Source organism: Thunnus maccoyii, chromosome 7 (genome assembly GCF_910596095.1).
Source record: "Thunnus maccoyii chromosome 7, fThuMac1.1, whole genome shotgun sequence".
NCBI classification, from domain to species: domain Eukaryota; kingdom Metazoa; phylum Chordata; class Actinopteri; order Scombriformes; family Scombridae; genus Thunnus; species Thunnus maccoyii.
Genome location: NC_056539.1, coordinates 8,426,106 through 8,451,711, shown reverse-complemented (window position 1 = coordinate 8,451,711; position 25,606 = coordinate 8,426,106). Strand labels below are relative to the sequence as shown.

General features: G+C 40.7%; 2 protein-coding genes across 3 annotated transcripts in view; one reads left to right on the top strand and one right to left on the bottom strand.

Annotated features, from left to right (window-relative positions):
- LOC121900313 (proteoglycan 4-like) overlaps window positions 1-25,606 on the bottom strand; it is a 676,357-nt gene that overhangs the window by 636,505 nt on the left and 14,246 nt on the right. The gene's annotated exons all lie outside the window — the stretch shown is intronic.
- The window catches only part of palld (palladin, cytoskeletal associated protein), a 70,249-nt gene continuing 44,709 nt past the window's right edge, over window positions 67-25,606 (top strand). For both annotated transcript variants that reach the window (XM_042416510.1, XM_042416509.1), the window contains exons 1-5: window positions 67-155; window positions 1,996-2,261; window positions 3,845-4,837; window positions 23,996-24,171; window positions 24,531-24,594. In XM_042416510.1, coding sequence (XP_042272444.1) covers window positions 3,846-4,837; window positions 23,996-24,171; window positions 24,531-24,594 — 1,232 coding nt within the window. In that variant the 5' untranslated portion in view covers window positions 67-155; window positions 1,996-2,261; window position 3,845. The remainder of the gene's footprint in view (window positions 156-1,995; window positions 2,262-3,844; window positions 4,838-23,995; window positions 24,172-24,530; window positions 24,595-25,606) is intronic.

Genomic DNA, 25,606 nt, shown 5'->3' with positions numbered 1-25,606 from the left:
TGAAGAGACAAACTTCACTCAGAGGGGAAAACGCGCGTGTCTTATAATGTTACATAGTTTGGATGCGTCTGACAGCATGTTTGACAGTCAGAAAGATGCTGCTGTTCTTCCAAACTTGCTAAACCCTGTTTTTACTATCATTTGTACAAAAGACGGTAAGTCAAAAGTCAGTCTGTTAATTTGGAAATTTTAATCTAAATGTCTTCACCAGAAGTATCTGTATGTTATTATGTCTGTCTTGTCTGTCTTTTATATTATTATAATTATTTTAATTAACCCACCACAACTCAGACCACGCTAGGGGACATTATTTTAAATGTTCCCCATTTTAAATTAATGAATTTTTTTAAACTTACTTTTTACACATTAAAAACAACACAAAAATATCACAGGACATTACAACATTTGTCTCCCACCACCGTTAGTCTCAATTGCAATCATGATTTTATATTCCTGATCAACATTACAAAAATTCCAAGGTGCATAGAAATAAATAAACAGAGAGAAACAGCTAACAAAAGGTTGTATCAATATTTTCAGAGCCTACAGTGTATGTGCATTATGTGTGCTAGCACAGCTGCGCAGCTTGTCATGTTGTTTTCATATTTTATTAAATAGGAGCAGTACAGCAACACTGGTGTTTGCTAAACTATCATATAGTAATAGTAATATTTTAATTGTATTGATGGTAGTACACCAGTGAGCTATAGAAGCTTAAACTTCAGTTGTACACAGGCCTTCATGATAGTCACTTCTAAAATGATAGAAACTCTTTTCAAGTGTATTCCACCTGTTGTGACTGACGATACTGGCCTAACTTTAAACTAAATTCTCAGAGGTATCCAGCGGTATTTTTATACATAAAGATAAATACTGTATGTAGGCAGCTAGGCACCATGTTAACATAATCTATGATGTGAGGAATAGTGTTGTGATGTGCACATATGATATAAAAGAGTGTTGGATATGCTCCAGTACTATTCTTACGTAGACCACAGACAGATCATGTCTGTGGTCTACAGAAGTCACCATAAAATGATGCAGTTATTTTTAAATTATATCTTACACAGAGTTATTACTAATTGGGGTAAGGTGACACGCAAATAGTATTATAGGAGGTTACTGATTAGCTGGTGTGTGTGTGTGTGTGTGTGTGTGACTTGTGTAGTGAGTTATTACAATGGAAATTCCTTCCGAACTTATCACTGGCACTTAACTGTAATCAGTAGATTGATGAAGAACCAGAATAGCTATGAGAGCACAAAATGTGATAGTGGCCTAGAAATAGACTAAGTGAGGCTGCATGGTCCTCCACTGTCTGACTGTCTGTTACCCTTCTAACCCACTGTTTTGTCATTAGTCTGAGCCATCTTTCTCTGGTACACCAAATACAGAAATTATGTGTATTGGAACTGCCATCTGTTGGCTGGGCAGAGAGTTTAAAATGCTAAAGATCTGCATCTTTATTTTACATGCTGAATGTAAGCGGCATTGACCTTGACCAGAGCAAGTGTTGAACCTTGATCTCAGCACCAGTTTTCCAAAATCCTCCCATACCCATTTTCAGATAACTTAGCCATACGGTAGGTAAAACAGATGAGTGGGTGGCCTGGGGTCATCGGGTTAACTCAGCTGGACACAGTGGCAACACTGATGAGCTGCTGTCACTTCAGTGTCAGACGTGTTTAGACGTCTTCTCTAGACAAACCATAACCCAGCCAAGGTTGTCTCCATCACCCACACCTGTTATATCAGCGGCCGATACACTGTGAAAGCTTCTGAATGTTGCATGAACCCCAGTGGTGCTGGTTTATTAGTGCATGTTGTGGGTGTGTGGTTTTCAGTAGTACAACAGTCTGTAATTTTTTTATTGAAGCAAGCCTCCCTCCAGCACTGTGTTTCCATGTTTGATTAACAAATACTGTTTCTGTGAAAAAAATGTCACCAATACCTTCTGTTCCCCCGGCCTACCTCGACACTCTCTCCTCTTGCCAGTATTCTGACTGTGAAACCTGAGCCAGGGCCCAAATATAGCCCCACACAGTGAGCAGTTAGAGACCGGGACAGATGGGACAGCAGGCCACTGCAGAGGCAGTACGCAATTGGACCCTGAACCTGAGAGTTCCTGCTGACTGTCTGACCAATAAGGCTGCTCTTCTGGAAAGAGAAGCTTCTTTTTGGCTCATTCTTACTTCATAAACGAGACAAAACTGGAACCGCAAAACGAAGAGAACGCATTTGGAAAAAAAGCTCACTTGAAGGTTAGTTTTGCTCCGTTTCTCAGCAGCATTTTATGGTTTGGATTGTTGATTGTTTATTGAGTGACCTAAATCATTTACTATAAGAGTTCAGCTGCTTTAAATATAGTGTTGTGTATGAAATCTAACAAATACTGTGACAATGAGGATATGAAATACTTCAAGAATTTAAGTTAACATGCTGTAAGATCTATGAATCGAGGAGGAATGGGAGGTGGAGTAGTGTAATGGAAACTCGCCCTGCCTTTAACAGCACTGACAGTTGTTAACATTCTGTCAATCAGTCTGTGTGTTTAGACGTTTTCCACATTCATATTTAATCAGTGCTGCATTGTTATTTTCCTTTTAATAATAGAGAAGGAGACTGTGTTGGTTTATTCCTTTAATCCTTCAACCCAGTGACTGTCAGTGTATGTGTATTTGTGCATGTCCAGTTATACCTGTATGTGTGTAAAGGTATAGCGACTGAGTTTCAAGGACCTCTCTCCTGTCTTCAGGGTGGGTGGGTTTTGCACTTCTGCTGTGAAACATAGCCCAAGGGATTAAAAATAACAACAGCTGGTATTCAGGACGCCATGAGGCGCTGAGTGTCACGCTGCGTCATACATGCATCTACAGCAACAGTTTCACAACATACTATACTAGAGTCAAAGTCTGGAGAGATCAAAGCTGAATATACAACCTCTAAACTACATACAGCTCTCATAAGAGGATGCATTAGGAGATATAAATGTAAATGAGTGGTTTTGTGCATCCTTATTTTCAGGTGATGGTTTAACACGTGCCGCCAAACACTATGTGAAGGCCCTACGTCACTTGTTCACCAAATGGCACAGCTTTAGTTGGGAAAAAATGTTACATTTAACAAATTTATTTCATAAAGCTATGATATAAATAAAAGGATGTCACTTGACTGATGCAGCTATAGCTCATCTCTCTAACCTGTAGCAATATGTACATCCTTGCTGAAAGGATCAGTCAATTGACAGAAAATGAATCGATGAATGTTTTGATAATTGATTCATCTTTAATTTATCAAGAAAATGTTCTGGTTTCTGCCCTCCTCCACTTACTCTCATTGTATATAGAATATTGAGGGTTTTTTTGACTATTGGTCAGAAAAAAACAAAAAGGTTTGACTATGTTGTCTATACTTTTTGACATTTTATAGACTAAATTATTAGTTCATTTTTCAAAAAATTAATCAAACAATAATGAAAAGAAGCGTTATTTTCATACAACCTTTATGTAATTTGGAGTAAAATATATGTGAGGTAAAAACAACAAAGAACAGAGTGGCAGGATGAAGTGTCCTGACAGGAACAGGGCGAGTAAGAAATGCCAGTCATGTTCACTATGACCTGCTAATACCCACCAACTGTGTCCAGACAACACTGGCCTGACTCATCCTGCCAGCTATGGCTGGTAGAGCAAGTGATCCACTATTGTGAAGTCTATTTTTTAAGCTTGACTCCCCTTCTGTCAGTCTGTCATTTCCCTCTCTGCTGATCTACAGTATTAACTGTACTGTTCACAGTGTGAATGTATGTAATTTGCTGGACATTGAGGCTGGATGTGTATTTCAGAATGCAGGACGGGAGTTGGAATCAGCCACTCCCCATCTCTCTGCTGCTGAAGGACCCGGCAGGAGGCGGGATTTTGGAGGGTGATGGGGGGGTGTTTTCCGAGGCATCCTCTGATGGGGAACTCTACATGGACTCCATGACAGAGCTGGATTCTGGAGATGGGGACTTTGCAGATCTTACTGCCTTCTTGAGCGTAGAGGAGATTAATCGTAGTCTGGACCTGGCCTGGGAGGCTTTTGGTGACACATTTGAATCTGAAGATCTAGGTCCCCCTAATCCTACTTCTCAAGAGCAGGCTCTCCAACCTATTCCTCCCCTCCCTACACCCACCCAGACTACTGAAAACCTCACCACGAGCCCAAACCTGCAACACCAGACCAAAGCCCCCTCCCCAGATGACAATGTAGCAGTTAAAGTCTCCTCCGGTCAGAACGCCCCCCTCAGCAATCCTGCACAGGTGTCCAATGAGGCTCCGTTCTCTGTTGAGAAGGTGGTCTGCCACAAACCCATCCAGCCAGTTTATAAGCAGGATAAACCCAAGCTGGTTCATGAAGGCCTTGAGCTGAATGATCGGGCATCTTCAGCCACGGAGTTCTGTAGCCGAGCTGCCACCTTCATCGAGGAGCTTTCATCCATCTTCAAAGGTTCTACTCATTTAGAGCAGCAGATGGAGGAGGACTCCTCCTCTCCTGATAGTGGTTATCTTTCTCCTAATAGCCAGCGGCCAATCCCTCAGGGCTCAGTCTCTGCTCCCTCTCTGCCTCCCGGCCAGCAAGAGCAGACACAGTTCAGCCAGCCAGCCATGGGCCCTCCGCCTGGAGGTCCGGTGGGAGTGGCGAGTTCTGCAAGGTACCAACACTCTGGAGCTCCAGCCACATCTGGACCCCTGTCACCTCCGTGCTTCCTCCAGAAGCTGAAGAGTCAGGAGGTGGCAGAGGGGAGCCCCATCCGTCTGGAATGCCGAGTTACAGGAAACCCTCAGCCACTTGTCAGGTAAGGTTTGACCTGGTTGACACGACTTTATTTTGGGGGTTGGATTTTACTGGTATCTGCTGTTTTTATAAGATTTAGTATTTAGCACACTTCTCAAATACTGTAGTGTATCTCTGACTGTGATTTTTACACTTGAATATATATTTTTTTGGGCTCTTTTCTTTTTTATCTGCAAGAAACAGTGAAAGAAATTTAAAGAAGTGCATATCAAGATGCACTCATTGAAAGCCCCATCGTTAACATCACTATAAGTAATGCCTTTTGAGCTAATTCATTTAGAGTTTCGCATATGAACCTGTCAATGTCTATTAATTAGCTGGTCAGGTGTAATGACTATAATGGAAAAATGGAAAATATAAGGGAAATAGAAGAAGAGATAAGCAAATCAAAAATATAACTTTAAATCACTGTCATGATATGTTTTATTGTAGTCATTTTAATCATCATTTGCTTGATTTATTCTTCTACTAGTGCTTTTTTGTTTTATTTGTTCATTATTTTTTGATGATCACATTGTTGCTTTGTGTTTCTATTCTTTTATCTCTTTTCACATCTGCTTGCACATTTCTTAGTTGATTCAATAATGAAGTGATTACTTAATTAAGTGGCATGAATTAATCCTCATATATTCCCCCCAGTGATTTAGATTTTTCAAGTGTACACGACAAGTGTTCGAGAGAACAGTTGCCTTATTCAGTTTCTCTTGTCTTGTTCCACTCAGTGAACATCATGTGATTTCACCAGGTTTTGAAGGATTACTTCTTAATCACAGATTAAGGAGAATGTTTTTTGTTATTCCAGGAGTTTTTCATTTAGCCTTGACAGAGTTGTTAATGTTGTTGGGTGGTCCACTGTTGCGAAAAGTTGCTTGATTGTCCTGATATAAATCTGCTTTCTTATAGTAACACCTTGTATTTTGTATGTTTGCAAAGTGATGTGTGAAGGCCTCTCTGATATTGAAAAACTAACACTGTTGAAGGTGGCCACTGTAAAGTTGGACCTGACATTGGTGAGCCAATGAAAACCTGATTAAAGGGTCAGTTTAAAAAAAGATCATCTCACTTACCGCTAGAAGTTTAGGTTTTACTTGCCCAGGTTGTGAGATATATGTCTCTTGAGATTTCTGCTACCACTCTAATACAATGGAGGTAGTAAATTAAATTATATTTGTCATGGTGTGTTTTCAACAACAACCTCTCTTTTCATTAACAGCATCTCTGTTAATCTGGATAATCCAGAGAAAACACTGTCAAATACTTTCAATGGGACTATTTTTTAAATGTAGGAGTTCCAATAAAAACTGGAAGGAAAACAAACTTCAGGTACTCATGCGTGGAGTAGGAACAAAAACACTAGGATTAATGTTAATCCTAGTGTTTTTGTTCCTGCTCCATGCATGAGTACCTGAAGTTTGTTTTTCCTTCCATGTGATGACCTTTTTCTTCAAGAGCACCTGCATTTTTCTTGTGTTTTACATGATAAAGACAATCCTCAAGCACATCACAACCTCTTTTTCACAAGTCCCAATAAAACTGTTGACAGTGAGCTTTGTGGATTATCCAAAGTAGCTGAGATATTGTTTTTTGGACAGACATTGTTTCTGCCGAATTTTCTTCTTTTTTGTGTGCTGTATGCACCACAAACAAAAGTCATTTCTATTGGAATAGGGGTAGAAATCTCAGAGATGGATATCTCAAAACGTGGACAAATAGAATCAAAACTGTCTGAGTAATTAGATTTTCATTTGTGTGAATTGATCCTTTAAGAAAACTAATTTTCTTGATCATTCAGAAGTTTACCTGCTGAAGTACAATCACACAAGCATTAGTAAAAACCTCCTTGCTAACATTCAGAGTTTCAAGACGATCCAAGAATGCACTGACCTATATGAACAGACCTTTGTATCACAGTGTGACTGATGCTGGCCAGACCGAGCGTTAGGATCTAGCTTTACTGGTCTGCCTGTTAGCAGATAAGGTGAGTGAGGTGGGAGGCGGCCAGAGGGTGACAGTTACCGATGTGTTGACAAGCAGAGCACCTGGTTTCGGGTTGGGGATCTTCCACTCTGTGTAAGCACATTAATCCGTTGGTACCTGTGCCAGTTGAAGCGGGGACGTTGTCTAATTTATTCCTGGATGAACTGTTATTCCATTCGAGAGCAGAGCAACCTCTGCCCCTGGTTATTCACACCAGTTGATCAGCAAACTAAAAATACACTCCTCTCTTGTTTCTAGATATGTCAACCTCACAGCTCAGTTAACATCCTTGCTGTTTACTATAGAGACATACCTGAACTAATTAAAGTTGCAACCTATTTGAATATCATGATTTCAGTAAGGACGGTCTTTCCACGGAGTGTTGTTGTGTGTTCCATCATAAAAAGTTGCTTTCCTGGCTGACTTTGGGTGATTCTGCACCACTGTACTGTCCATACGGATTATTTTAAACCCATATATTCAAAATAGTTCCTTCAAATTAATCCTTAACATCTAAGTATGCTGAAACTGTTTTTTCACACCATGTAACATCACATATGTATTCTTTGTCTACTTGTTCCAGCACTTAACAGCATTTTGAGAAATATCCAATTACAATATGCAGTTTATAGCTGCACTTTTCTACATGTGTTATAAATTTAAACACATTTCAGCGTCATTTAGCCTGATATGTTCTGCTTCTTTGGAAACCTTGCAATCCTGCCTAGAATTTAAAATACTGTGGGTTTAACCAGTCTTTGTCTTGTCTGAGTTTATAATTACAGACCCTTCAAAACAGTCCCATTGGAGTAAAAGAGTTTCCGTTTCAGGGAGTTTTGAGCAGGCAATGTGTTTTTAGGTGTTTGTGCAATCAGAGGACATAAAGTCAGTGGCCCAGGACATGTATCTCCCCGGCAGGCCATGAAGGGCCTCTTCTGCGGCTGTATAAATAGTCTTCAGGCCAACAGGAGCCAGGCACAGGAATGCAGGCAATGCAATGACAAGGCGTTTTCAGTCACCAGTCTACATCTCCCCACACCTTCTTGGGGAATATGAAGGTAGTGTGTAGCATGTTTAACCAGAGGGAAACAGGAGAGCCCAGACATTGTGGCAGTACTGGACATTATATAACATGGAGAGAAAATGAATGGAAAGCTGGGAGAAGTGAAATGGAAAAGTAAAAGGTGTAGCAAAGCACTTTGCCCTTTTCCTCTGCAATTTCTAAAAACATGTTGAAAGTGAATTTAGGTATTATAACAGAACGCAGTGGAAGAATCTTGACCTGAGTGCACATGTGTGCTGCAGTTTTAATTGTTTGATGGACTGTGTGTTTTGGAGGCAATGTGAGTTCTTTCAATGAGAAGCACTCAGTATCGCGTGTGTGTGTGTGTGCATGCGCGTGCATGTGTGTGTGTGTGTGCACATGCATATGTGTGTGTGTGCATGTGTGTGTGTGTGTGTGTGCACTGTTAAAAAATGCTGTGACTTCCTGTTTTGGCCCATCTACTGTTTGTGAACACTAGGTGGCAGCAAATAACTTATTATTCAAAACAAAACTGCATCTTCTGGAAGCATCTTTAAGATATGCACATTGTGAAATATTAAGAGGTGCAGCTGCAGTGGTAGTTTTGTCTTCTGCATCTTAGCTGGAGGAGAAACTCAGAGTCAATGCTTTCTCTGCTGCAACATTATTAACATATGTTTTGATGAGTTTACAATATATTTTTAATACAAGGCTTGCAAATGAACATTATACTGAATTTCTTGATGATTCACAAGACCTTTTAACCTACAATTAAAATGTAATATCAGCACTAACCATACAGTAAATACTTGCTCAAACATTAATTTGCTCAACATTAGTTTGCCATTTAAACTCATACATTTTATAGTGTACGTGTAGCGTAGTGCATGTGTGTGCATACATCTCGGAGGTTAGGTCATGTTTTTATGTCTTCCAACAGTAAGATAAAAGGCTTCCCTTCAACTTTTTTCCTCACTGCTAAGAACCTACCCCTTTTCAATGATTATGAAAGTTTGATTATGAACGTATGTGTATTCTGTTATTTATATTTGTGTGTACAGGCATGTGTGTGCATGTGTGTCCCTCTTAAAAAAATCTCACAAAGGTTGAATTCAAATGCCTTATTTCCATTCAGTGCTCCTTTCCCATGGGCAGGGCCTTTGATGCAGTTGCCAGTCAAAGCAGGTGACACCCCTCCTCACCTCCTCACCTCGCTCTCTCAGACTAATGAGTTTGTGCTGAGCTGATGCCAGCGTTTTGCACGGCCAGTGAAAGAGACATTCCTGGTGGTTGGGTGCTGGGCGCGGTCTTCTGTGGCCAGCCACAATTTGTCTCAGGCCAGAGTATGGTGCTGAGTGCCTGGTATTCTTCAGCATGTCCTCATGCTCCTCACACACAATGTTTTATGCAATGCTCTGTTTATAATGATGCATCTCTGGTATTGGGATGTGTGCATGCGTGTGTGCAGTATCCTTGTGGGAAGCACTTTGTGCATTTTTTCAGTCTGAGGTCATTTTGGGCTTTCTTTATGTCTTTAAGGGGCGAGTTTTGGGTTAAGATTAGCTGTTGGCATGAGGGAACAGGGAATGCATGCAGTCAGCGTAAGACCCTTGTGTGTGTTTGTGCTGTTAAAGAGAGCATTTCTAAACAAAATTGATGGTGTGAGGTCTGGTTGTGCAGAACACCAAACACGCTGCGGGTGCCCGATGACTGATTTCTCACTATGGCAATGCAGACAGAGAGAAAATCCATCTCCAATTGTGGCGTGCTCAGAGTGCTATTTTAGGCATTTTGTCTGATGCTCTTCCATGTCATTACCCTAACTGCCTGCTGTGCAAACAAGGTATTTGAAAACTTGACTTGCAGTTGAATGAAGAGAGATGGGCAGTTACAGTAGAGAGCAGCCGTGGCTTCTTTGTTTCAACCAAATACACAAAACCACATGGGAAACATTTGGAAGATGAGAGGCCGCCGATGAATTCTGCTATGAAATCCATACAAGGCAGTGTCTCCAACGTCGGGACAAGACGACATTCCTTAGATTGATGATGGAATTTGTTGTCAAATAGTATGATCCTTGTTTAAATTTAAACATGCTACTTAGTTCGAGCTAATATTGATCAGTTGGACTATAGGGGCCAGCAGCGCATAGACACAAAAGAACACACACGCGCACACACACACACACACACACACACACACACACACACACACACACACACACACACACACACACACACACACACACGCATACAAACCAATTATTTGTTGCGAAATGTCTTTGTTGTGAAACTTCCCAAATTTTTCCATTTGACTCCCCTCTTACAACTCGCCATTTTACAATTTTGCTTTCTTATTTTAGTTTAAATAGTTGGTGAGACATTGTATGACATTACCAATAAAAGTCTGAAAGAAAAATAATTAGATCATTTTTAAAAAGAGATACCAAAACCATGACAGAGAAACTAAAGTTGGAAAAAAGCCCACCTAAAAAACAGTTGTGTCACATGATCAGTTGTCCTGGTTTTATTATTTATCATATACATCATACCTTGTATACCATCTACTATCTTATACCTTATAACCTCATTTCAATCTCAGTATTTTCCCACAGATTCTGACCCTGTTTTAACGTTCAGACAGTTTAGTGGACAGATGCACATTATGGGCTCTTCTGGTTCAAGCAAATAAGAAACATGAAACATGAAGATGGCAGGGAATCAAACAGATAATCTATATGTTTTCTTTTTTATAGGCCAAAAAACACATCTACATTGACATAATGGTTTTCCGGTCCAGCTGTTATGTCAATATAGATGTTTTTCAGTTCATCTAAAATGGAGAAAACATTTGAATTCAACTTATGTGAAGTACAAAAAACATAAAATGACATTTAGCATAAAATTACATGATTGTAACCATTTCACGTCAATGAAACATGTCCATGTTAAGTAAATACAAAGACATGAGAAAAAATGTTCTCATTGGTTTGGTTGGTCAGTTGTTTTTCTTTATTTCTTGCAGACTTTTTTACTTGACTTCCAACATTTTCTCACAGATGAGGGAAAGATGTCAGTTTGGCTCACCAGCTTGTTGTTGTAGAAGTAGTTACTGTACTAGCAAATGGCTACAGTAGCACTTCCTCTTACATATTGTGAAACAGTCTTGGTATGAGGTCATAGCAGGTGACCCATTGCTGACTCATGACGTAGCCCGACTGTAATGCTGACTGTTTGGCCTGTTTCAGGAGGGCCATAATTCTCAATTCTCCCTCATGGACTCATTTGATCTCCGCAGGAGGAGGGGGAAGGAAAAAGTATTTTTAATACCTGCTCTTTTTTTTTTTTTTTGTTAAACTTTTGCAAGCATGATGTCATTTCATATTTAAGCTCCAAATAATGAGAGAGCCTGTGGGGATGCACTCATGCTCAAAATGAATACTATAAGAGGGCTATTTCACATAAACTTAACATTCCTGAAACATGAAAACATTTAAGAAGGCGGAAGCCTAACTATGGATACTGTATGGAGTTTTTGCAAGTTGATGTGAGGTAGTCAGTTTGACGTATGATTTAGTTCTCACCATGCTGATAACTGAACTGTGTTCATGACTGTGTGCTATACGTGTAAGAAGATGTGTTCAAGGCATGAGTACATTTGAGCTTGTTCACTGCAGGCTGCCAAAGAATTTTGTGAGGTAACTATAAATAGACAAAGCAACTTGCACTTTGAGCTGGAGTATCATTGTCACAACCACTGGACAGACTACACACCACCTCTACCACTGTCACATCTGGCCTACTGCAGATTGTACACTTGTACACATCGAGATATCAGCAGTAAAACACTCAGATGGACACACGTCAGTGCGATTCCTCAGTGGTATGTTAATGGCAGTTGTGACGAATGGCGCTGTCCTGTCTAAGCCTCAGCGGTGGCCCCTGGCCCTCCTCTGGCTTGGAGACAGGGTGTGAAGTTTTCACCCAACGAGGTGAGACTTTTCCTGCTCCCTCTCCAGCCTCAGAGGCTAGAAATCTCCTGACTTTGACCTATTATCACGTACAATCCTAAAATTCATGCTAATCCTCTTATCTGGTTAGACCGACTTGCTTCCACCATGGACGACTTACATGAGGCAGCTTCAATCATGATGTTTGTTCCCTTTTTTGTCCCTTTCATGTTTCTATCTTTTAATCTTGAGCGGTTAAATATATTATAATATGCATTAAATTAAGTGTATTATATTTGCAGCTATTAATCCAGCAGTTATACGTCTAATTGTGCCTGGATCATACACACAGTCAAAAAGATTCTGGGCTCTTTGTCAACACCGTGGTGAAATCACATTTAGTGCTTAGTGGATGAGTCTTGTATAGCATGAAAAAATGAAAAAGGATTTGTCATGTGAGCTTTTTTATCCTAATTTATAACAGTGTAATTGGGATGTACTAATGAGATGACACAATAAAAAAAGGAATGTTTTTAACCTGTAGTAGATAATCAACCTAGACAGCATCAATAGATTACTATTAAACCTAATAATTGGGCGAGAGAGGGTTAAATAAGAAAGGGAGCAGAGTGAGAGTAGAGGGAAATGAGATTTGTTAAGAGTTATATAAGTGGATCAGTGACAGTTGAAGAAGTGGAATACCAGATTTAATATGAAGCATGTCTTTTGCGGACAAAGGCAGCAGTCATGCACGGCAGGAGGATGGTAATCTAAGACAAGTTCAACAGGAGGATGGGCAGAGGACACTCCATAAATCTTTCCTCTGTACTGAAGCCTCTCCTCCGCACCGAGTGTCAGTGGGCCTGTTTGACCTCATCAGTAAACACACACACACACTTACCATAACCATTAACCATCTCCATCCTGCCTCCCATGGTCAGTGACACATGAATGCTCAGACAAACTACTTTCAGCCAGATCACAACAGCTCAAATTACTTGAACCTCACAGCAAATACAGGCCAGAAACTTCACTATTTAAAGTATAGTGCACTGAAAACTTTAGCCTAGTACACATAAACAAGTTTAGGAGTGGCTGAGGCATCACAGATCTGCCACATTTCCAGAGCCTGTTTATGGCAAGGACTCCAGTTTCCCCCCGAGACACTCTGGTCCTGTCTTTCTCTGTTCTGCACTCAGTTAAGGTTTGTAGTTTTGAGTCATCCGGGCCTCAGGGTCTGTTCCACAGCTGGCCTGTGAACAGTAAGCACTGGGTTACATTCCTCTGTTCACCTGTTAAATGACTCTCTGCTATTCATCATGCTTGATAAGGCATGGCCATTAGATTCAGCTTACAGTAATCTGCCTTTTGATGAGATATTTTAGGCTGTTATTTTTCCTGGACGTTGGATTCCTGTGCGGCTGCCAAAGAGCCGTGTTTGATGTTGAGCCCAATTCAATTATGCATCTTTGACAATGCTGTGGTGGTGGAATTTAGCGTGTGCTGTTATACGTATGTGTTTGTGTTTCTTTTGAGTGTTTTGTTGCCTGTATAGAAATAACAGCAGAGTCCCTTGGTGCTTTTTGTGTGTCAGGATTCATCTTAAAACTGTAAAAACTGGGGTGCTTGCTTTACAAGCAGACGAGAGGTCATATGGGACTCATAAAAACAAGCTCAAGTCTTCCTTCCCATGTACATGTGACAGGATAACAGCTGTGTGAATGTTAAACTGTCTCGCGTAGGAACTCAAGATATGTATCTTGCTTGCTCGGTTTGTCTTTTGTCTTTCACTTGAATAAAATTTCTCTCTTCTCCCCCCCTTTCAGTTCAGTGCTGAAGCTCCTGATATCATGGGGGGGAGACAGTTGGAGTGGAGGGTCTGCAGGGTTTGGTTTCATATGAGGGAAAGGGGAGGGGCAAGACAGGAAGATGCTCCATGTTTAGCTCATATGTGTCTGATCAGAGTTTAGATCTGAGTCCATAAATTCAGAGTGAGGAGGAGAGGTTGCAGAGTTCAATCCCTGACTACAGCAACTTTGGCATGTTGCCTTTTATCTCTTCTAGTAGTATTTTGTTGGCAATATCTTACAGCAATATCTTGTCTTTTTCATTCTTTAACACGGCAGAATAACAGGGTGTAACCGGTCCCCTCTGAGTTCAGCGCTGACTCAAGTTTGTGAAGTGTGTTGCTTACTATCTCCACTCTTCAAGACTATCTCAGGCTGGCTAAGATTTGGCTTCAGAAATGAAAATAGTCAAGAGTACTGATCCACCCACACACCTGCAGAGGTGGTTTGGCTGCCATGGAAACAGATGTTTTTGTATGTTTGCAGCAAGGTCGTGGGTGGCTGTTGGAACGGGAATTATGCACATTTGTTTTTTTCGGTACATTTACTTGTCTTGGCCTACAGATGGCCAGAAGTATGCTGCTTCCTCTGTATAAAAAGTTTCTTGAGTCAGCAGATGCACCTGGAAATAAGTGAACCGGATGCCAACTAAGTCAGGACAGAGAGTAAATACATAAGAGAGAATTTCTTAAACTAATGACAGTTGCTGAAGTAGTAGTGCTGCACATGACTCAGAACATAACCATACATGTGACCACAGATCTGAGCTGTGCGGTTGAGCTATTGCATTAACTCCATCTAATTGTTGTTCCCAGAAAGTTATGATACATACCTAAAATTAGCGCTGACACAGACTGTTATGTGGTTTGTCTCCAGCTGTAATTACTCAGTGGCAGGAAGATCGATGATTGTGGTAATGGAAGAACTTTGTAAATTAATGAAATTTTCTGAAACATCTGATTTAAACGATCCTTTCTGCTAAAGGTGTGAGCAGGGGACTTCTAAAGTTTGGCTTAATTAGGCCAATGATGGCTTCCCTGATAATTAAAAAATAAATTCCTCCATCCCAAAACTATCCAGTTACAGAATTAAACTCACATGTACCCAGAAAGGTTGTTATTGTACAAACAATTCACAAAGTGCCAAAAACATTTGTGATATCTAAGCTGGTCTCAAAAACAGCAAGAAAGAGTCTGATCTTGTTAATGTTGACTTTTCCTTTTAGTAGAGGCTGCTGTTTAAATATGCAGACTCATTTATTTTATATGTCTAATATGTTTAATTTGGGGCTCTCCTGGATGTTGCTTATGTTGGTTTTCATGCTGGATTATTTGACAGTTCCTGGGATATATTGTCCTCACTGTATGACATCATTAGAGGACATAGTCTCTGTTTTTGTTAGTGTCATTTGGTCTCCTTGGAGCGAAAACAGAAAATGCCGTGGCAACATGCCCCCATTTTTCTGTGATTTCAACTGACCCTTGAAAGTCCTTATTCAAACAGTGAAACAGTGAGCGTAAGTGGGAGTCTGATTGAATACACATGAATGTTTGCTTGTTTGTGGTGTGAATGAGACATTTCTTCTGCATTCGTGTGTGTGGTGTGAGAGAGCGCTTTCATGCGTCCATGTGCACCTGTGCTTGTTTTTATATTAATAAATCCAGCATGCTGCTTCGAGGGAGGAATCTCTTTATTCTTGTTGACTCATATCTTGGAAAGATTTTCTTGAATTCTGTTTTAATTCTCGAGGAGGAGACCAGTCAGACGGAGCAGCGGGCCAGAGAAGGCCGCTGTCAGTCATTTGCTAATTAATGGGAACATCCAGAGACCGTAAAAGCCCTTCCTCTTATTAACCCATGTTTTATAGTCACTTAGGGGAAGTACGGTGCTTTTCATGTTGTTATCACTACAAATGGGAGCGAGTTCTTCCACAAACCAGAAGAATTTAAATAAAAGAACCGCATGATTACAGTGTGTGCCACTAGGACAGGACATTGTTAGGTGTGTGTTGTTCTCATCGTAGATGTTTATGTTGTACAGTCAACACAAACACAGGCAGAGCAGACCTTCCTAGTAACAAGCACCACAAATAATCCCACTTGCCACGTCCCAGCGGTGAGCTCTCAGGGTCTTCACTGACAGTGACCAAAAATATCACTACTTCTGCATGTCTTAAAGCCTGAATGGAGCCCCTGCAGAGAGTGAAACACACCACACCCTTTCATTCTGCGCTGGACTGTGCATCAGAAATCATCCCTCTTGCTCTAACCAAACCACAAATACCACATTTATATTTGCTGACCTAGGTGAATTTGGCGTTAGGAGCGCTCGGGATTATTATATGGTCTCATTTTGTGTGTATGTGTGTGCACAAAGCATGACCAGACACAGTAGCCACAGCCATCTGTCTTGTACATGCCAGGTGCTGCCAACTCAGAGTGGTCTATTTAGATCCTGACTTATCCAAGCTATTTTTGTTCAGTCCTAACTGGGCTTTTTAAGTGGCCTACTTACTTCTGGCATGTGGGATTCATCAAGGTCCGGTTTGTTTAGTACCCCCTGTATTTGTGTCACACTGTAGTACATACTGTAGCTTTGTCATCTTTTATTTTCATCATTATCCCTTCATGCAGTCACAGATCATAGCCTCCAGGGTTTCCATGGTGACAGGGTTATTTGGCCCGAGCCCAGGGTTTGCTGTGGTGCTTTTGATGGTCAGCAGACTGTGGCCCAGGCATGTATAGAGGCAGCAAAAGCAAACGAATCACAAGTTTTGTTTTTGTTTGGGAGATTCACAAAGAAAGAGCCAGAAAATTACATGATGTTGTTGATCTGCTTTTCAAAATGTATCAAACAAAATGTACCACATCTGAGGAAGTTTACCTGTGTTTAGTCATGATGGGATTAGAGTCCATGGGTCTGACTAGTTTGGGTATCAATGTTGTCAGGAAGAGAAAAACAAGAAGACCATTCTCCCAACCACTGGAATTACATGAATGAATTTAACGTGGGCTGCACTGAAACAGTTTTTGTCTTTAAATTAGTGTTTAACATTTTTTTTTTTTTGCCCCTCTGTCTTGTGTGGAATTTGGCAGCTCTGGGCTGCTCCCTCCCTCTCAACCCTCTGCTCAGTCCAAGCATTGTGTGTATGTCTGACTGTATGACTCAGAGTGGCAGTCCCGGTGTGAGAGTGTCAGTGGCTCAGTGTGTGTCATGCTGTCAGGAGGAGAGTCTCTGTGTGCAACCTAAGATCAAGGGAATCATTAGTGACTTTGATTACTCTGATTGGGAGCAGGTCGCCGGTTCAGGTAAGCTAAACAACCATCTTAATTAGCGATATCATTTGCTGGTATACTCAGGTGAGAGATTATGTGGTGAATCTCTTTTATTTGATCTTCACAGTCGAGACATACATGATTGTTTCAAGGGAGATTATCAGACTCAGGACTCACTCACCTTGAATGAGAGTAGGGTCATGTGGTTAACATCTCATTGAACCTGGCTGGGGATTTTGGTCTGTTAAGCGAACATTGATAACTTTTATTTTTTAACTAAGGAAAAATGTAGTGTGTCTCTCTGAAACAACAGCTGATACACTGAACGTGTGTAATTTCTGTTTGAATGTATGAATGAACCTATGAAAAGAATCAAAAAAGCCTGTTTGCCCCTCACTTCTTTTAAATCTGTTGATTTCTCTGGGCCCTCTGACAAGACTGACTGAAATTAAGTTGAATATGTGTATGTGTGCATGCATGCAAGTGTGTGTGTGTTTGTGTGTGTGTTTGTGTGTGTGTGTGTGTGTGTGTGTGTGTGTGTGTGTGTGTGTGTGTGTGTGTGTGTGTGTGTGTGTGTGTGTGTGTTTGTGTGTGTGTTAGGGCAGGTGGGGGCATCCCCATGAATGCCGAGGTGATTGCATTTGTAGCTCAGCTGCTGCCCATGTCTGTCATTATTTCAGTCCCTGTTTCTCTCTCTCTCTCTCTCACACACACACACACACACACACACACACACACACACACACACACACACACACACACACTCATAGATGCACACACACATACACACACACTCATAGATGCACACAAACACACAAACACACACACTTGATTCAATTAAAAAATGAATTCCTGCACTGACTGATACAGTTGAACAGTTGATTTAAACTGCAAGAACTGCATGTACAGTAGCAGTGTATATAGTAGTTACCAATAAACAAATCACAATCTGAATACTTGACATTTTATATTAATGCCCATGATGATTCAGTCTGGACCATTTGTCTGCTTGGCACACTAACGCTGAGGTAATGCATCAGTGGACAATGTCTGTTGATGGACAACATGAAGGAGACTTTGCAAATGAAGCTACCCTCCCCTTTGGTTAAAATTGCTGGGAGAAAAATGTCCTTAGTTGCTTCCGGTCAGAGCTCCAACTGTCATCTGCAGCTGTCTGTTGTCCGGAATATTCCAGTGAACTCTGACCCGAGATCCTGTGCCCCAGTTAGCGTGGCTCCATCATCAAATGGCTCCTGCTGCTTTATTAAGATGGATTCCAGCATTTATCATCTTTAATCAGGACATTTGTGTTTACATAGCAGAACACTTAAACTCAACTCTGGAGTGCTAATATTTCTTTGTCAGTCCAGATGGCAACACTTAAAGAAAAAGACATGTACTGCAGCTTTATTTAGATTATAAACACAGAGACATGAACTACTTATGAACAAATTTGTCATTTAAGATTATTCAGTCCCACAATGCTCAAAATAGTAGTATACCAACACTTTCTCCCAGCATTAAACTATGTTTATTAAACTCATCAATACTAAATAATGAACAGTCTGGTACAAACTGCCTCTGCTAATGTTTACTAAGCAATATAAAATTAGACCGATACATTAAAGCAGCACAAGTTGCATTTTTGGCCACTTGAGGGCAGAACATCACACACAAACATTTGACATATTATGTACTTCTAATGTTGATAGGGATAATATGTTAGCAAACAGTGGCCTTCTTATACACCCTGCAGACATGGAGCAACATTAGCATTCATTTGGAGTTGTATTTCTGGTGACTAGATGAACATAATTCCAGTATTCGCTCTTCCTTTAGCTCTGTTTCAGTCTTCACCTACTCATGAGAAATATAAGTCAGTAATTAGCTTGCTAAATGCTCCGCTACATTCACCAGCTAGTTGCTAATTTTGTCTGTCTGTTATTTGGTGCTGGGCAGAACAATTTCACTTAGAACAGCTGCCTGCTGTATCTGGGAACAATGCTGTGAGAGCAGTGAAAGTTGCAGGCCATAAAACCAAAACAATGAGCTGAAAGACATTAAAATGCTGTGTAGAACTGAGGGGAACTGCAGACCCATATGATAATTCTCTGTGGGTTTGTCATTATGAGCGAACCCTTTCACATTTCACATGGTCTAAACAGTGGCTTTGAACCATTTTTTTTTTTTTTTTTAAATTGATTAGTGCAGCTTTAATGTTGTTACATAAAATGCTTTTTTCTCTGTGATTGTGTGTTAGGGAGGATAGATTCCAATATTGGTACCACTACATACCTGTAAGGCAGGTAAATTATGCATTATATGGTATTATAGAAAATTACTACTGTATAATAAGGAGGGCTGTGGTGGGGATCAATATTTTGCGGCTATAGTGAGGTTGTGCTTTTACTGAGCCTTATAGAGCTCCATTTATTGTTGGCTTCAGTCAGCATGCATGGGAAAGAGGGAACCTAATCTGCTTTCCATTTTATGTTTGCATGAATTAGGAGATTTCTCTGTCGTGGATAATAAAACTAACATTGCTTGCTATAGAGTTTGGATAGTCTCAGCTGACCTCTATTGTAGTTTGTAATTAGAGATAAAGACAGCCTAGATGCCGCTCTTCTTGTCCAATTTTACTTTTGTTGACTTCTGTGGTCCGTTGCCTAGAAACTGCACACTGAGAGAAAACTTGGGAGTTAAAAACAGAGACAAACATGTCTCAGGGAATATATATCTACTCTATCCATGCCTTACATCCTATATTGATTGTTGAATGACTGGTGGGTGGGTGTGTTTACGCAAGCTTGTCACTCCTACATCCTGTCAAGGTCAGTTTGTGATTGAATCTTCCTTATTTCTTTTTCTCTTCCCTCCGCTTTGGCCTCCACTCGTTTGGGTTTGTGGTGAAACTGAGCCTTGCTTCAAAAAATTTTCCATCAACAGCAGCAAATAACAACAGGGTCAGATGAGGAGAGTGTGGCCCTTAGCACGCACTGTGGAGGCCAGGGCAACAGGCTCTGGTTTGGCCTCCTCTGTGGAATGCTCTCTTCATCTAAATGTGAATAGGTTAGCAGAGGGAGCACCATGAGAACAAGACCATCCTCCCGTTGATATGAGCCATCATCTGGCCTCAATTGTCTAAAATGAGTTGCGTATAATTGCTTTCTCACATGCTATCTTTACTCAGAGAGCTGGTGACAGGATCGATGGTGAAGGCGGGATGTTTAATCACCATCTTGGCTGGGTGGGTGCCTCATGGGTGGGAGATGAATGAAGAGGTGAGGCGTGTCTCGTGAAGGATTTACTCTCCTCTATTTGGTATGCATGTTTTGAATAGCTGTGTTTTATAATGGTATTGTGTTAAGAGGAAATGGGTGGTAAAGTTATATTCTGCCAAGAGATTCCTACCTTTACTTGGTTTTCTCAGAGCACTGAGTGACTGCTATTCTAACACGCCCTGCTTCCCCTCAAAATGAGCCTATTGATGGTTGAGTTCCTTTTTTGCCGGCTAGACTGTATGTGACTCAACAAAGTCCCCACTCCCCATCTGGGGAAAACACACCATGCAGTTTAGGCCTAGCACAATGTTCAGCACATTCCACAGAAATGGAGAAGGGATTAAATAAACATTACAGTCTGTCTCTAAATGAGTTTACTCAGTAATTATGCATAATGGTAGATCATTAAGGTTGATTAATAAGGGGTTTTATTGTTGTGCTTGTTGGGAATGGTTTGTGCTTCCTAGTTTATGTTCAGTCAAGCCCCAGAGGAACACAAGCTGAGTCCTGTGCCCCTTTTCTGTGTTTCGTCAAATTTTGTGCCCAAAACAAATTTACATTTCCATTCCTTTACTACCACTTAGCAGATCGTCTGTGTTTTAGATGCAGCAAGAAGAGCCTGGTAAACCTTTCAGCCATAACCAGAGTGGAAAACTACTGAAGATGTTTTAACAAAAAACCTCAACTCACAAGACCACTGATGAATGCTTGAATTACAACTCTACTTTTGCATTTTAGTTCACATACGTTGCTGCATGAAAATGCTGTCATTTCTTTTCTTGGGATATCGACAGATTCAGGCCACCCTGTTGAAAACACATCCCCCTACTGTTTGTCCGCCTCTGTTCACTATAGTTACACACATACACAAAACACACACTTACCGTACTTCTAACAGCCCCAACATCCCCCATCACAAAAACCAGAGTCATTAGTTCAATGATGTCATGTGTTACATTAAGCCCTTTCCTGTATGTGTTTAATTTAACGGTGCTCAAAAAATGTCCAAATGATTTCCCCTATATTGAAGGGGATTTGTATTGTGTGGTCCACATCAAACTCAGAGCATATGGCTGCCAAATCCATAGTGAACCATTATGATTAATACACTAAGTGACTTAAAATAAAGTCGTGAGGTTTAACCAACAAAGGAAACCTGAGTTTCTCATGCAAATTCCCATCAGACATGGCAGTCACCCAAAGGAGTTGTTTTCCCTTTTCTCCGCCGGGTTATAATCCAGAAAAATGGATTTTAAAACCACACATACATATTGGTTTCCTCAATCAACTTTTTACTTTCAATTGCTGGCTGCTGTCAGTTTTGTACTTTGTCATCTAACAAAATCATGCTATACAGGATCCCTCTACTGCCTCAGCCTCTCTCTGTCTAGATCATGTATTTGATACACAGATAGCTGCCGGGGTTGTTTGAAGCGTGGCGGATGACTCTTGGCTTCAAGGGCCGATACTCCAGTTGGATAAGGTCTTCCTGCTCGTGCCATGAACAACTCTTCATTAGTCTCATGCCACGATCTGTTTCCTATCATTTAACACACCGACGTCTGGCAGCGTGACAGAGCCAGCCAAGTTTCCGTTGTTTCACTTCATCAAGTGATAAGACAGAAGAACTACCCAGAAGAGTCTATTGTACAGGGGACTTGGCGTTAAAACAGCGGCAGAGCGAGCAAAAACAGGGTGACAAGGCTCTACAGTGCTCCACCTGTCACTGGCACTGACGAATTACTCAGTGTGATCTGTCTCAACAATGGCAGAGCGTATAATTTTTCCTGTCTGACCCGGCCTGACTCATGCTCGTTCACCTCCTGTTCCTGTACTTGCCATTCATTCGCTCACTTTCTCTGTCTCGTTCTCCGCTCTCACACCCACTCTGTCAGGTGTAAATCCTAGAGTATGAAGTGTTGTCTGAATATTTTGGCTGATGGATTGCTTTCTGGAACAGGAGTTGGCCTGCTGCATGACTGACACACCAGAGTGTATGAAATCGAATAATGGCCACGCAGCAGGATGTTGGGAATTTTTATGCAGCTTTCCGAGATAGCTGGAATGTCCTCAGGTCAGGGCTCTGGACAGACAGAACAGCTGTTCTTCTGGCATTTTGGGAATTCCTGCCCCCTTTTCCTTGCTGCTGTCTTCAAGTGCTTACTCATGGGGAAATGCTGGGTATCTGTAAATTAAAGAGTACGGTCTAGACCTGCTCTATGTGAAAAGTGCCCTGATATAACTTCTGTTGTGATTTGGCGCAATATAAATCAAATTGACTTGACTTGTCAATGAAGAGGTCGAGAGGTGAACAACAGACAGTATATGCCCTCTTTTTTAATAGGGTATGATAGGCTGTGCAGTGTGTGGAGTGTGAGTATTTTGAATGAATGTGTCATAATGTACTTGTAATGTACTAAGCAACGGATTCACACAATATTGACATTTGAGGGCAGCACTTATGTGTGTGTGTTTGTAGGAGATGAGCTATGTGACCCCTGTTGTTTGATCCTGTATTTGATGTGGTAACATGGTGCTGGGAGATCGGCTTTAATCATAACCCTGTGAAGAGAGATGAGACGGATGAAGCTGGTTGTGTTTTAGACTCTCTCATCCCTCCAGGGTCCTAGATCATGGAACAAAGTCCATGTCAGTAGACCCCAGGGAGATGGGACATGGCCCAGGCGCCTGCCCAGACACACAGGCCTCTGATTGGAAGGAGGGGAAGGGTGTATCTGCTTCCCGTAACACAGTGTCTTGTTGCTGCCTCAGGGTGGCTGATGTTTGACAGATAAACTTAGACATGCCCAGAGGGCGTGTGTGAGTAGTTATTAATGTTGGTTAAATTGGCCTCCATCATATTTGGCAAAGGTATATTTAAGCTCAAATATTTGTCAAGAAGAGTAACAGCCTTTGCTTGTCAGATAAGATTAATTGAAAAGGGACATACATTTCAGTAATAATTCCTTTTACCTGTGGTCTATAATGTAAGTTTTTACTGGAATATTCATTTATATCTTTTGACAAAAGGCCACAAGACAATGGTGACATTATATGACTGATAATCTCTGGGACCATTGATTAACCATATTATGTCAGCGATTTGAATGCATAATTGTATACCTAAGACAGTTCCAAAAATCAATCCAGCTTAATCAGGTAATAGTTAATTAAAATGTATGTATGTAGGCTAGGCGGCATAATGAGATATAGTGTGTTTTATCAGGATTCATGTTTTATAAGTTTAAACATCAGTTTTTCTGCTCCGGTTAATGCTAGCTGTGTTTATCACTCAAGATGGTGCAGTTTGCTAAAGCGTTAACACCAGTTATGTGGAGCACCAGTCTGAATGATTTACAGGCTACATATGGGTAATTTTGGTGTCTGTATTCTTATTCTCTTAAAGGTTACGTTCACAGTTTTTCATTTTTCAACATTTTTGCATGGAAGGAGGGCTGTGGATTTTACCCCCCATCACTTACATTGTAAGTGCATTAGGAAGGGATCTGTTGATGGCCAGTATGAACAGAATGAATGATTACAGTGAGCAAAACCTGTTTCAATGTTCATATGGGCACCTGACTGTTGTTTTAGGACAGACAACTTGTGAACCTGTCCTTTAATGACTTAATGTGTGTCACTCTTCTTGAAACACTGTATCAATTCAACTGCAATGAAATTGATGTTTCTATTGCATTGTAACCTTATTGCAAGCTGCTTTGGACAAAGCATGTATGTAATGTAATGTAATGTTACTAGCATAACATGTGAAAGTAACCAAAATTGTGATTCACCTCCTCCCCCAGGTGGTTTTGCGAAGGCCGTGAGCTGCTCAGCTCTCCTGACATACAGATCAGTAGGGATGGTGACCTGCACACACTGGTGATTGCAGAAGCCTTTGAGGACGACACAGGACGCTATACCTGCGTGGCCTCCAACAGTCTCGGAGCAGACAATACCTCTGCTGAGGTTTACATTGAAGGTCAGCAATGAAATGGACAATTTTCACATTATGTGGGCTTCCATGGTTGCTAATCTGCTGCAATGCTTTACAGGACAAAGTGAATATTGCTTTGTGGCACAAAATCTGTTCTTCCAGCACAACAGAGATTTCATCATTAGTGGATAAGAGTGGATATGCTACAAGGACAAGCAGCAAAATGATTTGTATACAGGGTTTATGAGAAATACAGTCACAGCTTTGACATACAAATAACACATATAAAAACAGCAGCGCAATTTCCCAGGAATCTGTTGATCTGTCTTATTTTTTATATTTGAGTTTTTTACTATTGAAGAGGTGGCCTGTATCATACAGGAATTCTTTTTGTCCCATTGCAGGAGCTTCATCATCAGACTCAGAAGGAGAAGGAGCATCAAAGTCCAGATCAGGAACCATGCCTCAGTAAGTGTGTTTCTGCATGACCGCTTGTGACCCCATGACCCAATGAACCTTGAACCCCTGAACAGGTTAACTGAGTCCTTCAGCTGCTAATCAGGTCTGCTGCCTACTGCTATTTAACTAGACCCTTAAAAGGCACTTAAAGAGCCATAACTCTGACCCAGTGCATAGGCCACCTTCTAAATAATGGGGTGTAGAGGGTTAATATGGTAAAAAAAAAAAAAAAAAACTGTCAGGGTTGTCCCTTGTACTTATGTCAAATGTTAAACTTTTAACCCCCTGTCCACTTTCACTCTCTTCTTTTACTTTTCTGTCTTCCCTCACAAATCTTTCTTCTACTGCACTGAAAATATTTGTTAGTCCTGGTCTTTATACATCTAACTGTCTTGAGTCCAATAGATATTTGATTGTGTTGTATTTCTTTGCCTCTCTCTTGTTTGTTCACAAACTCCAACTCTAGGTAGTCTCTGTCAAGGAGATTTCGTTTTCTGTCCCATTTGTTTATCTGTTATTTAGCAATCTCAAAAACTTTTTTACTTGTTCATTTGGTGTGAAGTTAGGCCATGTGTGAAAGAGCAGATGTGGATGTGGGTGCATGCATTCTTAAAAGCCTACAACATTGCAAAATAGGACATCTTTGAACTTTTTAAATTTTTAGTCATGCTAGCACCATGGCTAAAAATATTTGTGGTATCCAGAGGATGACACCCTGACTTTTCCTCTATGAGGAAACCATATATAAGGTTGAAATTTATGGTTTTGAGTGAAATGTCTCAACAACTATTGGATTGATTGCCATGAAATTTAGTTTAGTAGTAGTTCTAATTCACTTGCATTTGAGGATTTAAAAGTGCCCTCTCCGAGTGATGTCTAGTTCTCTAAATATTTTTGATTATTATCTCTATGTATAAATTTGCCTCCATTTGGACCACTTCCTGATTCCCTTTCTGTTTATACATTGAGGCCAAGAACACTGATATCATCTTAATTGCTGTGGAGCCAATTTTCTTTGATT